Source organism: Vipera berus (assembly GCF_964194415.1).
Source record: "Vipera berus genome assembly, chromosome: 2".
NCBI classification, from domain to species: domain Eukaryota; kingdom Metazoa; phylum Chordata; class Lepidosauria; order Squamata; family Viperidae; genus Vipera; species Vipera berus.
In genome coordinates this window covers 264,120,483-264,141,065 of record NC_138203.1, presented here as the reverse complement: position 1 = coordinate 264,141,065, position 20,583 = coordinate 264,120,483, and the positions used below count along the sequence as shown (strand labels likewise).

General features: G+C 41.6%; 2 protein-coding genes across 2 annotated transcripts in view; one reads left to right on the top strand and one right to left on the bottom strand.

Annotated features, from left to right (window-relative positions):
• Positions 1–20,583, bottom strand: part of TADA3 (transcriptional adaptor 3) — a 701,258-nt gene that overhangs the window by 193,452 nt on the left and 487,223 nt on the right. The window lies entirely within an intron of this gene.
• On the top strand, positions 9,037–19,526 carry LOC308660907 (putative peptidyl-tRNA hydrolase 2). The gene is made up of 6 exons (XM_081315539.1): positions 9,037–9,151; positions 9,252–9,326; positions 11,577–11,678; positions 13,257–13,354; positions 15,514–15,628; positions 18,160–19,526. Exons 1-6 carry the CDS (start codon positions 9,056–9,058, stop codon positions 18,247–18,249), a joined length of 576 nt encoding a protein of 191 aa, XP_081171665.1. The 5' UTR covers positions 9,037–9,055; the 3' UTR covers positions 18,250–19,526.

The window sequence follows — 20,583 nt, the reverse complement described above, 5'->3', positions numbered from 1 at the left end:
GAGTGAGCGCCTGTTACTCGTCCCAGCTTCTGCCAACCTAGCAGTTCGAAAGCACGTAAAAATACAAGTAGAAAAATAGGGACCACTACGGTGGGAAGGTAACAGCGTTCCGTGCACCTTTGGCATCTAGTCATGCCGGCCACATGACCACGGAGACGTCCTCGGACAAGCACTGGGTTTTCGGCTTTGAAACGGAGATGAGCACCGGCCCCTAGAGTTGGAAACGACTAGCACGCATGTGCGGGGGAAACTTTACCTTTACTTTATTATATATATATTTCTGTAGGCCATAGTCTTCCAAGTGCTTTCTTTGAAACAAAGACAGGAAGTCTAGAAAGGAAAGGTTGGGTGATTTCAGACAGAGGAATGTTAATGATATCAATCGCAATCAAGCCATCCTAGCATCTCTTCTGCAATATTTTTTTCCTTGGGAAGAAAAATGAAAAAAGTCATAGGAGCAAAAAGGGAGGTTTACAAATAGGAGATCTTCTGTAAAACATCTATGGCTGAGCCAATCGCAAAGTTAAAAAAAAGAGGAACAGAAATAATTAAATTGTTCTTTCTCACTTTCCATGGTTCTTGGAGTGCCCAAATTTCCTCGAGGTTGTAACATACATAACAAATGCAGGCATCATCAACCACATTTACCATCTTAAATATCATTGCTTGTTTTTTTTTAATATACATTGGGATGGAGGCCAACCACATTATGGCTAAGTAATCCCAGACAATCTCTGCTAGGGTGAGGAGCTTTTCTTTGTGGGTTACTTCAGCTTGGTGTTCAGTGTTCAACTGTTCTGTCACAAAGAAGAGGGCTCAACCTATTCTGCAAAGCACCTGAGGGCAGGACAAGGAGTAATGGATGGAAAATTTTCAAGAGAAATCCAACCTAAAAATTTCCTGACAGAACAGTTAATCAGTGGAACGACCTGCCTTCAGAAGTTGTGGGCGCTCCAACACTGGAGGTTTTTAAGAAGAGAATGGACAATCATTTGTCTGAAATGGTATAGGGTTTCCTGCTTGAGCAGGGGTTGGACTAGAAGACCTCCAAGGTCCCTTCCAACGCTGTTATTTTAATCTATATTCTGATGGCTGGGAAGTTTTTTTTAATGGCATCACATCTTTGTGCACACAAGCTTTCTGCATCAAACACCCCCCTCGCCATGATCCTTAAGAAAGAGATGTTTGCCTAGAATGCAGTGAAGAGGCTTCTAATGCAGCTACTTATAAGCTATAAAAATAGTCCTCAACTTATGACTGGGTCTCCCCTGTGCTCTCATGACCACATTTTGGGTATCCAGCCCACATTTACAACCATTTGCAGCGTCCTGCAGTCACATGATTGCAATTTACAACAATTAAACTGGTGTTTACTTTCAGTTTCTGCCACAAAAAATGCCCCCTAGTGAACAACGGTTTTGCTTAACCATTACTAACCCCGTTTAATGACCATGATTTTAGGAAAAAATATTGTAAAATCAAGTGGTGACCCAATTAACAACCGTCACGTTTGCTTATTTGTGTCAGAAGCATCACAATTAAAATAAGGCACGCTACAGTATATGACATAAAACTTAAAAAGTATCAAATACAAGGATACAATATGTACAAATTAAAGAGATCTTGCCCAGAAATTAGCAACATTAGTTGCTTTTTGTCATACTGCCATGAAATCCTCAAGTGTACACTAATCAGGACTCAAAGGGCTGGTATACATATGTGTTGTTGTCTGCATTTCACCACAATCGCAAAGAACAGAATCCATTGGATAGCCCCAAGTGTCTCTAGATCTTCTTGTACCTGTCATGACGGTCACCGAGACCTCAACTGTGTAAGTCACAAGTCAAAGATGACCTGCATCTATACTCATCCACAACCTATCCTCTATTGTAGGAACAGAACCCATGGTGTAAGAAGTCTTGTAGCATTCTTCCCAACCAACCAACCAACCTTATTAAAAGGTCTGAGCTTTTCTGAGCTTCACCTTACTTCATCTGGTGCATAGAGTGGCTAGACTGCTGTAGGCTTTCAACTGGGATAGCCCTGTGGTGGTGCAGTGGTTAGAATACAGAATTGCAAGCTAACTCTGCCCACTGCCAGCAGTTTGATCTTGACTGGCTCAAGCCTGACTCAGCCTTCCACCCTTCCGAGGTGGGTAAAATGAGGACCCAGATTATCAGGGGCAATATGCTGACTCTGTAAACCTCTTAGAGACGGCTGTAAAGCATTGTGAAGCGGTATATAAGCAGTAGTGAGATGACATGGGAAAAGGAAGACAGATTGGATGTGCAATTGCAGATTTCTTGAGAGGCAGATTAAGCATACCTTATCAATTCAGCTTTGCAATTGTTGAAAACCCATTTTGTTTGTTGGTAAGCATTTTACCGTGTCTGCTAATTTTGCGTGACGTTTCCCAGAAATTCTGGTATCTCCATCTGTACCCTTCCCCGATTTAACACACTGGTTTCAGTTATATGAAAATAAACAGCACAGCATTATTAAAGACCAATAACTCATAATATGAATCCACCATAATGACTAACGAAAAGGGCAACAAAACAGATATTAACCTTACCGTGATCTCCATTATGTCTCTCTGAAGCAATGTTCTATTTCTGCCATTTTTCCTCTGCTACATTCGGAGCAGTTTTTCCCCTTTCTTTAAAGTTTTCCCCCCATATTTTTGTGACTGAATACTTATCTCACTGGGACTTCTCTTTCTTTTCCTAGAAGTCCCTTGGACATGACAATCATTCAGAGATCTCTTAAAATCCACTACCCGTATTCCCAAGTCTGATTGTGATATAGCTCAAAATATGACTTGTTTGTCCGTTGTAAGAAAGACTGCACAATATATAGTAATGACCCGCTGACCTTCAGAAGTGAGAAACAGGTTGGTGATCTTTGTATTGTATGAACCAAGGGAAGAAGAACATGTAGGTAACAAAAGATGACAACACTTGAAGAAAATAAACCGTGATTAAGTGTAACAAAGGAGTATTTACTAAAGAATTACATGGAAATCGCTCTGTAATTAAGAATCCATGTTCTTGATCTTAGTTTTGCTGCTAATTCCCTCCTTCCAAGACTTTCCCATACCTTTGGCATCTTTCCCTTTCAATTTACCCCCAATAGCATGCATGTGCATACGTGATGACATGCACACTTCTTTTTCCCTGTCCCAGCATGACCTACTTTTCAATCCCCCTTAAGGGATTCGTATTGCAGGATCTTCCAGTTCTGTCTGGCCCCAGGCTGTTATCAACCAGCAACTGGCTGCAAGGTCAGAAGTGCAGACTGGCGTTCCATGTCAGAAATGAGAAGTGACAGGAGTCATCAGACAACTCATCTCTTTTATCTAAAGGACTGGGTTTGCACTTCGCAATAAATCATAGCTTAACCACGGTTTACTGGATAGCTGCAAATTGTGAACTCGTTCATTTGAGGCAACCCACCCTGGGTTACAAAATTTCTATTTGGCATTAAGTCCAAAGCAAGCAAATTTCACATGGCTTAGCATGATGCCAAACCCTGAATCAGGATTAAAAATCCACTGGTTGTGTTCATAACAACATATTGTACCCAAAGAAATAAATTATAATAGGACAAGATTCATTCGGGAGAAGAGTTGGAGAAATTTCCTGACCGTTGGAACAATTAATCAGTGGAACGACTTGCCTCCAGAAGTTGTGGATGCTCCAACACTGGAAGTTTTTAAGAAGAGATTGGACAACCATTTGTCTGAAATGGAATAGGGTCTCCTGCCTGAGCAGTGGATTGGACTAGACGACCTCCAAGGTCCCTTCCAATTCTGTTATTCTTTTATCTTTGATCTGAGGACAGATTGAATTATTTGGTGTTTCTTAATACAGAAGAAAATATGATAAAGGCTGCAGTCGCACAAGGGTTCCCACCAGTGGTGGGATTCAAATAGGTGAACAACCGGTTCTCTGTGTGGATGCCGCTTCCGGAAGTCCATTCTGGGCCTGAGCAACAAAAAATTAGCTAAACTGGTGCGAACTGGCTGAATCCCACCACTGGTTCCCACCACAGACTAAACCTGCATTACAAAAATACAATTACTATGTTCTCCACCACATTATGACTTATCTTAACCATCTAATTCACATAAAGGATTAAGTCAACAACTGGATTCCAATAAGAGGCTGAACTTCAAATTACCCAACCCCATTTTGTCTTGCATTATCTACCCATGTACCTCTCCTGGAATTTCTACAGAATAATCTTGGCCTGTTTGTGCCTTTATGCGAGGCTGTGTACCGAAGGACATAGTTTCAACAATGAACCCATTGTAAATCTACTTTCAGCCCCCATTTTTGCCTGGCTTCAGCCAGGGCACCAAGGGCTGGTGCAACCAGTTTTTCCTATTTTCAGCAGAAGCCAGGTGTGCAAGTTAATTGTCTGGCCATGTGATAACCACACTCCCCTGTCTGGGCAATGTTTCCCACTCAAAGGCAGGTGAACAAATCAAAAGGAAACAACACAAAACCAAAACACCCAGAGTGTTAATAACTGCTCTTTTTTTAGACTTGCTTGAACTTAACATCAAGGGGGAAAAAAAGATTAGGATTGATCTAGAAGCCACAAAATACTTACAGTTTTTGTCGTTTTGCTTAGTCAAACATAAATAAATGGCTGATAACTCAGGTAGCCCTTGACTTACAACGATCTGCGTTCATTTCGCCGGGACCTGAAAACCTGGCTTTTCGATTTATCAGGCCTGGACTGAAGGGGTTTTAGCTTTTTAATATTGTTTTAATTGTTGGGCTTTAATCAATTTAATTCATTTTAATTTTATATTATCTTTTTATATTGTCTTTTATATGCTGCCCTGTAAACCGCCCTGAGTCCTTCGGGAATAGGGCGGTATAGAAAACTAATTAAATAAATAAATAAATAATTGAGCCAAAAATTTCCGTTGCTAAGCGAGATATTTGTTAAGTGAGTTTTGGCCCATTTTACAACTTTTCTTTCACATCTGTTAAGTAAAGCTGGTAAGTTAGTAACACGATTGTTAAGTGAATCTGGCTTCCTCACTTACTTGGTCAGAAGGTCACAAAATGGGATCACATGACCCCAGGACACTGCAACCATCATAAATATAAGTCAGTTGCCAAGCGTCTGAATTTTGGTCATGTGACCACAGGCAAACTGCAACAGTTGTAAGTGTGAAAAACGGTCACAAGTCACTTTTTTCAGTGCCGTTGTAACTTTGTACTGTCACTAACCGAATGGTTGTAACCCAAGGACTACCTGTATTTATAGTGGGAGTTATGCCCCACCCTATTGTCCACAGATGACATGTACACTATGGCTTAAACATAGGCAATTAAAGGGTGGTTTAAACAATGCCACTAAAATACAGTGTCAGAAACATAAATTCAAAGCTCATTAGCAACACAGCCTTTCAAACAAAACACCTGACTTCCTCAAAACATTCATAGGTAACCCTCCACTTACAACCCTTCGTTTAGCAACCATCTGAAGTTATACTTGCCCTGAAAAAAAATGATTTCTGACTGGTCCTCGCACTGAAAGACCTTGGCAACCTCACCACAGATACGTGATAAAAATTTGGGCACTTGGTACCAGCTTGCATTTACAACAGTTGCAGCATCCTGGGATCATAGGATCACCATTTTCAACCTTCCCAGCCAGTTTTCAACAAGCAAATTCAAGGGGGGGGGGGGAGGAAGGGAGGGGGAGGGGGGAGGAAGCTGAATTTGCTTAACCACATGAGTCACCTATGAACTGCAGGGATTTGCTTAACCATTGTCACAAAATCAGGCACAACTAACTTAATAACCGCCTTGCTTAGCAACCTAAATTCTAGCCCCAAAATTCTGGTTCTGTGGTTGTAAGTCAAGGACTACCTGTATAGCCAAAGCCTCTTTGCACATCCAAAGAGTACTTAAATTAGCAGAAGTTTATACAGTGGGAGTTAGCATGGCTTTAGCAGACAGTTTCAAAGCTTGGGAACAGCAGATTGTAGTTTATATTTACCCATCTAATTTTGGCTGAAAGAAAGATGTCTCTTTCAAATATTGATACCTGGGCAGGCTTCTATGTATTTCAAATAGGCTGGCATTTAAATCATTTCCCCCAAATTTAGCCTTTCGTGAGTCAACACATTGTTTCTGTTTTCTATCCGGAGTGGAAAGTGTAGATGCGTGTCTGATTCAAAATTGATGGTACAAGCCACATTCAGGCTTCAGAGCCAAAACTGAGCAACATCTCTTAGAAGGTAACAGTATTTATATGCCAGCCTGGGATTTGTTTTGAGAGACTGCTCTTAAAAATGTAACAGATGTCAACTTAGATAGCCTTGGTTAATTATTGGAAAGATGTAACTCTCCTCACCCTGGTCTCATCTTTGCCAATAGAAACTAAACTGCCTTGATTTTTAAGCAATGCTAACATGGTTGTTACTTACCTGGTGATTGTCCAAGTATTTTCACAAGTTATGAAGCTAACTCAGGATTTCCAGTTGCAATGAACTGTACATGGGGGAGGGGGATGTGGGAGGAGACACTGGGGCCTACTGGATGAATGATTATCTGAATTTTTTTTATTACTCAACAAGGTAAAGAGGAATAGTGACCTTGCTTCCTGTTTGCTTTCTTTGGATGCACCTGGAGTAAAATTCCACCATTTGTTCAATTCCCATCCAGAAAAAGCAGGATGCAAAAGCAGGTATGATATTTTAAGAGAAAGTGGGTGAGCAATGGGAAGGAAAAAAACAACCCCTACCAATAATTGTCCAATGTTTGAGGGAAGAAAATGTTGAGTGATTGTGAAAGGGCAACAAGCTGTTCCTAGTGCAGGAGTCCCCAACCTTGGCCACTTTATAATGTGTGGACTTCAATTCCCAGAAATCCTCAGCCAGCCATGCTGGCTGAGGAATTCTGGGAATTGAAGTCCACAAGTCATAAAGTGGCCAAGGTCGGGGACCCCTTTCAGCCACTTCTGGTCACTAAGTGCCCTCTCCCTGAAATGTGGTAAGCCACAGATTTACTGTAGCCATGAAAGACACAGCCACTTCATCTTCTGCCCTGATCATTTGAATTTCTCTCTGGGCCAAGTAATAATCTAGTTAGTACCTAAATAATGGTTTGTTCCTTTGGTGCCATCCAGAAAGAACATATTTCTCAGCAAGGACTGATAAGTGATGGTTACTTGTCTTTCTAACTGCTTAGCTGCTCTCTCCTTCTGCAGTACTTCATCGTATGTTCATCTTCTCCCTTTGGCAGTGCAGCAGAATTGGGATTTCGCACAGATGTCCAAAGAAAATGAAAAATCTCCTTGTCTTCTGCCTGCTCATTCAGCTTCTCAGTTTGAAGTGGGGGAGGAAATAAATGAACGACACGCAGAAGCTAACAGAATAACAGAGTTGGAAGGGACCTTGAAGGACTTCTAGTCCACAGGTAAGTAACCTCGGCTCTTTTATGACTCATGGACTTCAACTCCCAGAATTCCTGACTCAGGAATTCTGGGAGTTGAAGTCCATGAGTTATAAAAGAGCCGAGGTTGCCTACCCCTCTTCTAGTCCAACCCCCTGTTCAGGTAGGAAACCCTATATCATTTCAGACAAGTCATTGTCCAATCTCTTCTTAAAAACTTCCAGTGTTGGAGCATTCACAACTTTTAGAGGCAAGTTGTTCCACTAATTAATTGCTCTGCCAGGAAATTTCTCCTTAGTTCTAGGTTGCTTCTCTCCTTGATTTGTTTCCATCCATTGCTTCTTGTCCTGCCTGCAGGTGCTTTGAAGAAGAGATTGACTCCCTCTTCTTTGTGGCAACCCGAGATATTGGAACATTGCTATTATGTTACCTCTAGTCCTTCTCTTCATTAAACTAGAATACCCAATTCCTGCAACTGTGCTTTATATATTTTAGTCTCTAGACTCCTAATCATCTTTGTTGTTCTTCTCTGTACTCTTTCAAGAGTTTCAACATCTTTTTTACATTGTGGCAACCAAAGCTGGATGCAGTATTCCAAGTGTGGTCTTATCAAGGCATTATAAAGTGGTATTAATACTTCATTAATGCTTCTATCCCTCTATTAATGCAATGAATGTATGAACCTTTATTGTCAAAGTACAACCATGTATACATTGAGATTGGCTGAGCCTCCCTTTGTCCCCCCCCCCCCCCCGCTTTTTTGGCAGCTGCAGCACATTGCTGGCTTATATTTAAGTGATTGTCCACTAAGACTCCAACATCCCTCTTACAGAGGGGTCTTTTTCCTCTCGGTATAAAATTCAGGCTGGGTGATTCCAATCATCATTACTCATATTACCCAGAATGGCAGCTCTGGAAGGTGAGTGAAGAAACTGGCTGTCCACACTCTGGCCATCCATAGTTCAAGGATCATCATTTTCTCAGTTGAAACATTTTTCAGGGTTTGCACAACACATTAAACCACAGGCTGATCACAAGGGATGGATTTGCAGAGCATGCTAAATAAAATGCGGATGGCTACGTTCACACAACAGATGCAGTCTCTTGTGCAAATTCAGCTTCCACTGGCTGAGGAATTCTGGGAGTTGAAGTCCACAAGTCATAAAAGGACCAGGTTTGAAGACCCCTGTTTTATAGGCTGTCAGCACTTCAGAGAACCGTCTTTCAGATATGTTGGACTGCAACCAGTGGAGGGATTCAAATACGTGAACAACCGGTTCTGTGTGTGGATGCTGCTTCCGGAAGTCCATTCTGGGCCCGGACAACAACAAAAAATAGCTACCAGTTCTGCTGAAGTGGTGCGAACCGGCTGAATCCCACCACTGACTACAACAACAACTACCGCCGCCACCCCATCCCCCATAATCCCCAGCCTGCTCCTGGAAATCCACGTGGAACCTTAACCATTCAAAGCGAACCGTGCCCCACTACGGGCGCAGATAATAGTTGTCATCTAAGGATCTGGCAGGTCCATTGGTCACAAAGCGATGACGAAAGGAGCACGTTGTCATTTCATTGGTCGAGAAGCGAGAGAAGTGGCCAATAGGTGAACAGAGCGCCGGCAGCTGTAAGGAATGGAGTCGCAATCGCCCGATTCGGACGCGAGCGTCGATGAGTCTCTCTTTGCTCTCTTGCTGGATCTGGGGATTCCGGAGGCTGCAGCGCGGAGGGTGGGTCGTCTTTATCAGTGGATCGGAATCAGGCGTTGGTTGGGATCCATTCCGTCTGGTTTATTTCTACCTGCAATTTCCCCTCTTTCCTTGCCTCCAGGCTCTGGCGCTGACCGGTGGTCATTCTGCTGAAGCGGCGGCGCAGCTTTACTTCAGCAGCGGTCTCGATTCCCAGGTATCTATTTACAATCTAGATTCCCGTTTCTGACCCAGTTAAAAATCAGTTTCTGGCCTAGCTCCTTTTTTTAATGTATGCATCATCAGGCTAGGGCTTGAAACGCGATCAGCAAGCCTATCCTACAAATAATTTGACAGCGTTTTGGATAATGGTCAATTGCTTTTATTTACGCCCTGCTTTGCTACCCGGAGGCAGAAATATTTTCCTTCGGGAGATAATAGATCTGAAAAGGATTCATATATTTGTAGGGGTATCAAAAACTCCGAATTACAAACCTTTAATGGAATGGGGGAGGAGGATAGTCTGTGTATTGGTGCATTTCCAGAACTGTATGGGTGTTAATTTGTAGTAGCAAAGCAGCAAAAGTCTAGTGGCACCTGAAAGATGAACATATTTATGATAGTATCAAATTTTCAAAATGTGGTGAAATATGCATCCGCAAGTCTGTCCCACACTTTAAAACTAAGTATACTTATAATTTAATTGTCTAAATTTCTTTATAGAATTATAAATCACCTGAGTATTTATGATGTATATTGAAGAGTATATGGATGATGCTGTTCGCTAGGGAGGAAAACATGTTTCTTAGATGTTAGGAAATAAATGATTTGAAATGTAGATCAAGGTTTGAATTGCACACATATTCTGATTAAAGGACTATATCATTGTACATGCTTATTTACATAACAACACTTATCTATTCCAACAAGCAGGCCTGGCCTGATGGATTTGGGTTTTAAAATTTTCTCACTTTATTGCTTTATTGTATTCTTACTTTATTGCTCTGTACACCGCCCTGAGTCCTCCGGGAGAAGGGCGGTATATAAAACAAACAAACAAACAAATAAATAAATAAATTACACAGACTTAAACTTAGTTTAAATGTCAAAATTCAGTCTTGCTTCCACCAGGAAATCTGTGGCCTCTCAATTTTTCAGAATGTCACCTAGTTTTTTACAGAAGCAAAGCTATGTGCAATTATTCCAAAACCAATTCAGGATTCAGCAATACGAAGGCCTTTTTAAAAAAAGGACTTCGGAATTAAATATTCCTTGAGAATCATCTGTTCTTCCTGAAGTGGCAGGAAATATTTCTCCCTGTCCCCTGGAAATGTTTATGATTCGGAATAATTATATAGATGGACTGTAATCATACAGACTGCAAGAGTGCAGCAAATGTGATATGCACATTAACTGCTTGAAACCTATAAATTACAGACATGATACTATTTATGAATAGTGTAATTTATTATATAAGTCTCAAGCAGATTTTTGTTGGTGTGAACAAACCTGTTAGCAACTCCAACCTAGAAAGTCCCTGAAGTTGGGAGAAAGCATGCTGTAAACCAACCCTTTCCCACTGTCTCAACTTCCACTTGGATATTGTTCACTGTTGTGCAGTGACTGTATGGTGTGTACTGTAGTGACTGAATGTTTGGAATTAAGGACAAGAATGATCATAAACCATTAATGGAATGCAAGGGGAGAACATCTTGGAATATAACCAGTTCATAAATAGAAATTTTCTATTGTGGTGTACAAGATTAATAACATTGTAGTAGTGGCATCTATTTTGCTGATGGGGAGGGCAGAATACAGTTAGTCCTTGACTTACAACAATTCATTTAATGACTGTTCAAAGGTATGACAACGGTACTGAAAAAAGTGAGTTATGATCATTTTTCACACATACGGCTATTGCAGCATCCTGATGGTCACATGATCAAAATTCAGATGCTAGGCAACTGACTCATTTATGATGGCTTCAGTTTCCCAGGGTCAGGTGATCATGTTTTGCAACTTTCCAACAAGGTCAATGGGGAAGCCAGATTCACTTAAGAACTGTGTTGCTAACTTAACTGCAACAATTCACTTAACAACTGTGGCAAGGAAACATCATAAAATGGGGCAAAACTCAACAACTGTCTTGCTTAGCAACAGAAATTTTGGGCTCAGTTGTGGTCGTAAGTTGAGGACCACCTCTACTTCCTATCGTTCTTTTAAGAAACCCAAAGTAGTGCCCATCATTATTTTTTGTTCCTCCGCCCATTATCCAACTGATCTATGAATAAGGTAGACATAGAGCTGCTGATTGGCCAAGGATTATCCTATGAACTTCATGGATGACCAAAGATTTAAACTTGGGTGTCCCCAGTCGTAGTCTGACCCTTTTAATATCCCTCCTGTGTGATTTCATATATACTTCATTAAACAGAAAACTTTATTGCTGTCAAACTGTCTTTTCCAGGATGAAGATGAGGCACAGGGCAGTGATGTCAATCTTCTCCCAAGCAGACACCACAAGATGGTCTTTGTGGTAAACATGGAACTCTCCATGGGAATTGGAAAGGTAAACGCTTCAGGTTATTATTGCCTCCTAGTCTTTTAAACTGAGCCTAATTTTTTACCTGATTTCATTACTGAGGGGCAGATCCAGGGCTGAAACCAATAGTCATCTAGAACAGGGGTAGGCAACCTTGGCTCTTTTATGACTCGTGGACTTCAACTCCCAGAATTCCTGAGCCAGCATGGCTCCGCTTGGAAACCTCTCCCTTTCCTCTCAGCGTGTCTGGCTCAGGAATTCTGGGAGTTGAAGTCCACGAGTCATAAAAGAGCCAAGGTTGCCTACCCCTGATCTAGAGAATCATTCTATAACTTGAAAAGTTTTTGAAAAGCTTAGTCCGTTTTGTTCTGATATGATAAATGTAAAAACTGTGGCTCAGTAACAAGTGTGAATAATGGGTACTTAAGTCCTCTGAGTACAGGCAATCCACAGTACTCAGTCTGCCTAAACTCCACATTAAGATTGTCCAACTTAAAAACAACCCTTAGTTACAAGCAGGCTGCTTATTACTAAAAGCGGCAGACAGCATTGTCCTCCTCCTAGCACCAAAGCCAGGCAGTGCTTTCAGGAATTGCTGAAGTCACACATTTTTAACATGCAAGCTAGGTTCAGCAGTTCCTGAAAACAACCCGTGGCTTTCAGTGGTTCATCAGTTCAAGAAAGGACAGTGTTACCCACCATTTTCAGTAATAACCCAGTCCATTTGTAGATACAGGTTGTCCTCGACTTACAACCACAACTGACCCCAAAATTTCCATGGCTAAGCGAGGTAGTTGTTAAGTGAATTTTTCCCCTTCATACGACCTCTCTTGCCACAGTTAAGAGAATCACTGCAGCTGTGAAGTTAGTAACATGGTTGTTAAGTGAATCTGGCTTCCCCGTTGACCTCTGCTTGTCAGAAGGTTGCAAAAGGTGGCCACATGACCCTGGGAGTCACTGCAACCAATGTAAATACAGGCCAGTGGCCAAGCGTCTGAATTTTGATCACGTGACCATGGAGATGCTGCAACAGTCATGAGTGTGAAAATCAGTTGTAAATCACTTTTTTTCAATGATGCCGTATCTTCAGTTACTAAATGAATGGTTGTGTGGTGAAGACTACCTGTATGAGTTCCAGTTTAAATACAAATTCCGGCTGATGACACACTTAGGGAATGGATCATCTTCTTAAACCAGAACTGCCTGTACTGTTGATCTATGTTTACAAGATGAATTTGGTCAGGATTTGTAACTAGACTACTACATATAACTTGCAGGTAATGAATGAGTCCTTCCCTAGGGATATTGCAATAGCACTAAGACTTAGATACTGCCCCATAGTGCTTTATAGCACTCTCTCGACAGTTTACATGTAGAAGCATTATTTGCCTATTGCCCCCAACAATCTGGATCCTCATTTTACCAACCTTGGAAGGATGGACGACTGAGTCACCCTTGAGCCATGTCAGGATTAAACTCCAGACTGTGGCTGAGTTTGCCTGCAATATTGCCATCTAACCACTGCTCACTAGGGGCAGCAGAATCATTTCAGCAGAAGCAAGACAAAAAGTAGTTCTCCCTAATTTGGAGTCTTTTCCTCCACAGATTGCTGCTCAGGTGGGGCATGCAGCCATTGGCTTGTTCCAGCTGGTGCATGAAAAGCCAAGTCAGAGGGACATGATGAACCAATGGGATGAGCATGGGTAAGGAAATGAGAGTTGGCCATCTTTTCCGGGATTCTGTTAAAATTAGTTGCTTAATTATATATCCACAGGATATAGTCAACTTATGACAGCTCATTATTTGTGTAAATTATTCAAATTGCTAATAAAGAATTTGGGAGGCTGAGATGATCATTTCGAACTTCTTATGTTCTCATCAGTCAGTCATACCCTTTATCTGAGATTCGAACCTGGGCTATATATATATTGCGTTGGTTTATATTCAGTTTGCACAGGATGGAAAGCTTTTGTTTTACAAACTACAACAGCTGGCTTCCCGTAAGATGCAGCTAAACCAAAAGCAAATAAACCACTTAATGGCTTAGTGTGTTGCAGTAAACCACTAAACTGAATGAGCAGAGTTTAGGATTAAGCAACTTAAATTTCCAACTGGATAAGTACACATGATGTGCTAAAGCTGATACCAAGGTAATAAAATAGTGTGTCTGTGTTAATTTAATATAATAGGATGTCTGGCTGGGGAATTCTGGGAGTTGAAGTCCACACATCTTTTAATTTGCTGAGGTTGAGAAACACTGCTGTAGGCTATAAAGAATCTTGAAAGTGTTTCCAAAATTTTCTGTCTCATTTCATGCTAAAGAAAATCAAGACAGAGTTATTTTGAGCTTTTTTTATTTGCTTCAATTCCTGGACCATATGACCTTTTCTACAATTAATGGTTATTTCATACTTTCCCCAAGGCCATCTCTTAATTCCTTTATATTATACAAATTAGGGTGCAAACAAACCATGACTTCGGGCAATATGGAATTCTTTAGCTTCAAGGTCTAGGCCAGAAATCCAAAAGGGATTCTTTTATATTCAATCTCAGTTCTGTTCATAAATGAAGCTTGGTTAGGGGATGAATCCTCTGTCACCTTTCTGATTTTATTTATTATTTTATTTATTCTGATACAATAATGCATCTTGGTTGCACAGTGGTTAGAATGCAGTATTGCAGACTAATTCTGCAGACTGCCGACTGCCAGCAGTTTGATTCTCACCGGCTCAACATTGACTCAGCCTTCCATCATTCTGAGGTTGGTAAAATGAGGACCTACGTTGTTGGGGGCAATATGCTGACTCTGTAAACCATTCAGAGAGGGCTGTAAAACACTATGAAGCGGTATATGTCTAATGCAATGCTGTTTACCTTGGCTTAGTATGTGGTATAAGCCCAGCTATTTTAGTTTGTAAACCATGATTTACAGCAAACATTGTGTGAATTAAAGTCAGTTATGTTCATTGATAAAATTTGATTCAGTGGGTTATAAGAACTTTTAAGGTGGCACTTTTAACTTCTGTGGCCTTGTAGGGGCTGGGGCTGGTAAAGTGGTAAGCCCCATTTGAGGACCTCTTTTTGGGGGGATCTAAGGACAAAATTAGTTTTGTAAACCTTTCAGTGGGCCCTTAAATCAGCTTGACTCTTGGGAAAGGTGGTTTAAGAGATGAAAGGGCTTCAAGATGGTTTAAGCCCCATATAAAGGTTTAAGATCCAGAGATTTGCCTTTCCTAATCCAGGGGTGGCCGAATGGAACAACTTGCCATAACCAACTTGCCACAGCCGTCTTGCCACAGCCAATTCGCTGTGGGACAACTCTCCATGGCCATCTCCCCATGGGCAACTCGTCACAGGACAATTCAGCAATTCAGTGTAATTATTTGAAATAATTAAAAACATTATTTTAATTTTTGTCATTCACGTTTCATTTTTGGCATCCTTTCTTCAGTGATTCTATCCCACCATTTCTTCGACATTAGAATAACTCTTGTCCCAGGGCGAGTTGGCCGTGGTGAGTTGGCCACGGCAAGTTAGCTAAGGCGAGTTGGCCGTGGTGAGTTGTCCTAGATCCCAAATGTAGTGGAGGGGCCTTCTCTGGTTTGTTTACTATGGTGGTTGGTTCATACATCACGCTAAGTCGTTAATGAACCTTTAAAACCCAGTTTACATAAAATGCTCCAATCCATTTGTCTGGAAGATAATGGGTTGGTTTTGCCAGTCAAAAGGTATAGACTTCAGCATATATATATACATATATATAAGTCTTTGTCCGATGGTGTTTATAATTTGTTTCCGTCAGACTCATAGCCAAGCAGACAATGTGTAGGTCTTACCATGAAGTATGCTTTGCCCTTCTTAGTGCAAAGAAAGTTGTACTTCAAGGAGCCAACACAGACCAGTTGCTGGAACTGCACGCGCTTGCCCTGAGTCTAGAATTGCCAACATACCTAGTGCAAGATGCCGGAAGGACACAGGTAAATCAGATATTCTGGGGGGGGGGGAAGTAACTCCAAAGGTGTCTCCTCCTGAGCCAAGCAAACCGCTGGCTCTGGCGTTCCGAAGGGAGGGTTAGAATTCGTGCCGTAGTTTATGAGTCGTGCAGAACATTTTCAGAACCCGAGAGGGAAAAAAGCTTGAAGCTTTTTGCCTGTTTGATTAGAAAGTCTCTCTTGAGAAATACAGGTAGTCCTCATCTTACAACCCGTTGCTTAGCAACAGTCCCAAATTACGACATACCTTCCCCCCCCCAAAAAAAAGCTTACAACCTAGTTCTGAAGTTACAACATCACGTGATTGCTGCTAGCCTGCATTTATGGTATCCCGTAGTCATGGGACCGTGGTTTACTTTTCCACAGAAACCTGTGTTTACTTTTGATTTCCACCAAAAAAAAAAAATGCCCGTTGTGAGCATTGAGCTTCCTCCTTAACAACCACCTTAAAAAAAGGTTGTAAAATCAGGTCCGGTCATAGGATGACCTGCTTTATGACCATTGTGTCTTAACTCTAATTGCCAGATTCCATTGTGGTCATAAGTCGAGGATTCCCTGTATGTACAGTGTAAGGTTTCTCCTAAACAGAGATGTTTTGACACTTATTTATCTAAAAGACTTATCTGGCCACCCTATCTTAAAAACAAACAAACAAAACTCTGGCTTTATACAAGTCTTGTGAACTGCCTGAACTTAGAAACAAAAACCTGGCACTTGATTATTAGTTATATTTCAGTTTTTTTTAAAAAAAATGTATATCGCTTTCTAGTATAATTACCTTAGACCTCAGCATTTTATTGCCATCGTTGAACAAGAATGAAAACACAATAGTTCAGCTCTTATTTGTGCATTTGAAAGCAACTTTCTACTAGTTCAGGGGTAGGCAACCTCGGCTCTTTTATGACTCATGGACTTCAACTCCCAGAATTCCTGAGTCAGCATAGCTGAAGTCCATGAGTCATAAAAGAGCCGAGGTTGCCTACCCCTGTACTAGTTGATATTGAAAACCAAATGTGATGTAATACAGTAGACTGGATTCCCGGGAGGGAAGGAGAGCATTCCAGAGAAATGAGTGACAGCTGCAGTCCAGATACTTCGTGTGAGAGAAAGACGGTGAAGGCAGTCCCTCCCTAATAGTTCTCAGAATATTTTATAGATGCAGATAGTACAATGCTTCACTTTGGCAAGATTCTGTCTTGAGGTGTGGAACAATGAATTCAGCTTGGAAGAATCATCACGTCTCTTTCTTGGTTTGGGGGCCTGACACCAAATCTAACATCAGTTGTCTTGTCTCCAGCCTTGACATCCTATGTCCCTAACACAGGGGTGTCAAACTGCCGGCCCGCGGGCCAGACGCATCATGACAAAACCATGCCCACCCCATTGCCGGCAAGGGGGAAAAAAGCTTTGATACGTTGCGCAACGTCACGTGACGTCGCGAGTTTGACATGTCTGCCCTAACAGAACAATCCGCTGGTGGAACGACTTGCCTTCAGAAGGTGTGTGTGCTCCGACACTGGAGGTTTTTAAGAAGGTGGACAACCATTTGTCTGAAATGTGTAGGGTTTCCTGCCTGAGCCAGGTGGGTGGGACTAGATGATCTCCAAGGCCCCTTCCAACTCTGTTCTTCTGTTATTTTGCCCTCCTCAAAAATGACAAAAGTAAAACAAATACTTAAGTGGAGCTGGATTTCGAAACTTTTTTTTTAAAGAGGTTTCTTTTCACCTTGAAATACCATTAACCTCTTGAGGATATATGAGTAAGCCACGGTGCCGAAGAAACTGATTTGGGTGTTTTTCCATTCCTTTCCCTCCCCCAAATTATCCACATTCATCAGTATTTGTAACTGAAGTACTGAATAACATCAAAATGATTTTCCACTATTGGCCTCCAGTATCCCCTTTTACAGGGATATTTCAGTAAGAATTGCGTTACATCCCCCCCCAATTCATTTACGTACCAGTGTAAATCAGCCAAGACTCATCCCAAAGATGCTTTTTCCAAAAGCCAACTGGACCTCCTTGTTGTTTTTTCTTTGAAAACATTTCACTTCTGATGCAAGAAGCTTTTTTCCTTTCTTCAGAAAAACCAAGAACGTCCAGCTGGACTTTTGGAAAAAACATCTTTGGGACAATCGTGACAGGGACGATTTGAGAATCTCCATAGACATTCAGCCAAGTCATCATGGACTTCAACTCCCAGAATTCCTGAGCCAGCTTGGCTGGCTCAGGAATTCTGGGAGTTGAAGTCCATGAATCATAAAAGAGCCGAGGTTGCCTACCCCCTGCGCTAAGAGAAGCCGACAAAGGAGAATGTTTGTAACTGAGGAGTCCTTGGTGCTCTCTGAACTTGTTTTTTTGCAGACGTTTTATTAATTAACATTCAGCACTGATGACGTTATCTAGTTTGGATAATGAACAACCAAGCTCAGAGAGCACGAAGAGAAGCTACATCTATTCTGAACTCTCATTCATCTTGCATCTATCTCTAATGAGAAACAAATATCCTTTTCTTAGGTCCCGGCTGGGTCACAGACAGTCCTTGCCATCATGGGAGACGAAGAGCTGGTGAACCAGGTGACTGGGCAGCTAAAACTGCTGAACTGAGATGTTGTGAAATTTGGCTGTCTGTGGGATCCTTGGAGAGCCTAAGCCATCTCCTCCTCTGCCAACAACTCAAGAAACCACCGGAGCAGAACAGAAGCCTCGAGAGACAGCTCTCCTTCGTAAGAGGAGCTTTCTTCTAGACAAAGGAAGTGATAGTTCTCCTGATCCAGATTTCTAATGGACTCTCAAGTGGGTCTGACCCCATTTATAAGCAAGCTGCTCTCTGTCACAAGTAACGCTTAGGCATTTTCAGTTGAGGGGAAACTGCAAGGATCCTCCAAGGTTGCCTTGCCCTTCAGATATATTCACATAATCCATTAACCCCAGTCAAGTGTGCTCAACTCCCCTCTTCCCCAAGTGAGGAAAGTGCTGGTTACTCTAGTATAAATTCTCACACCATTTGGATATCTTGTGCCAAGAGTATATCACTCTCTTTTTTTTCCCTGTGATGTGAAAAGGAACAAAAGCGTTGCAGTCTTTGAGAGCTTCATCCGACTTACCTGCTAGGACTTCTCTTCAACAGAGGCAAAGGCTGGTTGTTCCTGTTTAGAAGGCTGTAACTTCTCTGTTTAGCTAGTGTATATTGTAATTGGTGGTGTCTGTATCTTATTTTTAACTTCCACAAGTCTTGCTTTATGATGTCCTTTGTGTCAAGTTTCTCAGTGGCTTTGAAAAACTGGATTTTCAAAGCAGCGCTAATCCTGTTCAGACATATTTCCCTTAATAGCTGAATTAAATTGCAGTAGTAGTCATTGTGAAAAAAATGTTCAGCAACATGAAGGTCTAGGTTTTCCCATCTTAAAACAGCTTTTTAATGTTTGCGTCTTTGTTCTCAGAATATTAAGAACAAGAAAAAGCCAAGATTATGTAGCAGATCTGTGACAGTGTCTTTTTCTATATCTTTGTTAACGTGATAACGTTACGTTCCGGGCTTTTTCAATGCTGGTCCAATAACTCCTTTCTTTGCCAGTATTAATTTTTACATTGATCCCAAGAGTGGTAATTCTAGATTTATGTGACTGACACTGGGAATAACTGGAGAATTTCAAGAAAACCCGAATTCTGTAACATTAGCTTTTAAGAAATGAGTGATATTGACCAAGTAGCAGCTAATGTGATGCGTTCTGTCATAGTTAAAAGATTTTCTCTCTGGCAGAGCTCTTGTAGCTTTTAAGCACTGGGCCATCTGAAATTTAATACTTGCCATTTTTTTCCCCCATTTGTAGAAAACTAAGGGAATTTTTGTGTTTGTTAACTCCCCCAGCTATTGCTGTCAATACAGGCCATGCATTTTGTGATTGATGCCTTGCACTCTTTTAGTTTTGCCTTTTGGTACTGTCCATAGGGTCAAATACTTTGGCCACCTAATGAGAAGGACTCACTGGAGAAGAGCCTAATGCTGGGAAAGATCGAGGGCAATAGAAGAAGGGGACGACAGAGGATGAGGTGGCTGGATGGAGTCACTGAAGCAGTAGGCGTGAGCTTAAATGAACTCCAGAAGATGGTAGAAGACAGGAAGGCCTGGAGGAATGTTGTCCATAGGGTCGCGATGAGTCGGACACGACTTTGCAGCTAACAACAACAACTCTTTTAGTGCATGCCGATGAAATAGTTGTGTGCAGGTGATGAAATCTGTCCAATTTGCTGTACAAGTGGCTCAGAAAATTAAGAGACCGACGCCTCTAAATCCAAGCTCCACTTGAATAGCTTTTAACTATGAAGTAGCATCAGTGATTGGTGATGGATTAGTCAGAGCCCCAGGCACACTGGGGCATTGATCAATTGGCATCAGCTTGCAATCAGATCGTTTTGAAGGCCAGACCATCTGTTGCTTACAGGAATAGCGTCATCGAGAGCTGCACAAATATCCCATTTGGATAAGGCTGATTTTTTTTTGCTGCCTTTGCACTTGTCCTTCAAAACACGCCACAGTACTGTCACTTGGCCCATTACCCTGGCTTTTTTTGAGTAATATGGAGCCTGGAGCCCTTGAAGAAGGGGGCGGTTCCCTTTTTCTTTCCTCCAATGGCAGTGTTTGTTAGGCAGTCTCTCTAACTATGCCACTGAAGTCAAGTATTTTGCCACACAATGACACATATTATTGGCAGGAGCCCATATGGCAGACCAACAGGGAAGACAAAAAAAAAGCTGCAAGTAGGTTAAGAGCCTCTTGAAATAAAAGACATGATGTTTATGGCTGAATCATAAACCCCCTGATGGTCTGGAGTGACTTGTAAGAGCAAGTCCTGCTGGTAGGCGTGCAATTTATTAAGTTTATGTAGCTACAAAGTAAAGAAACAAATCACCTCGGCTATTTTAAGGCCGGTGAAGCTG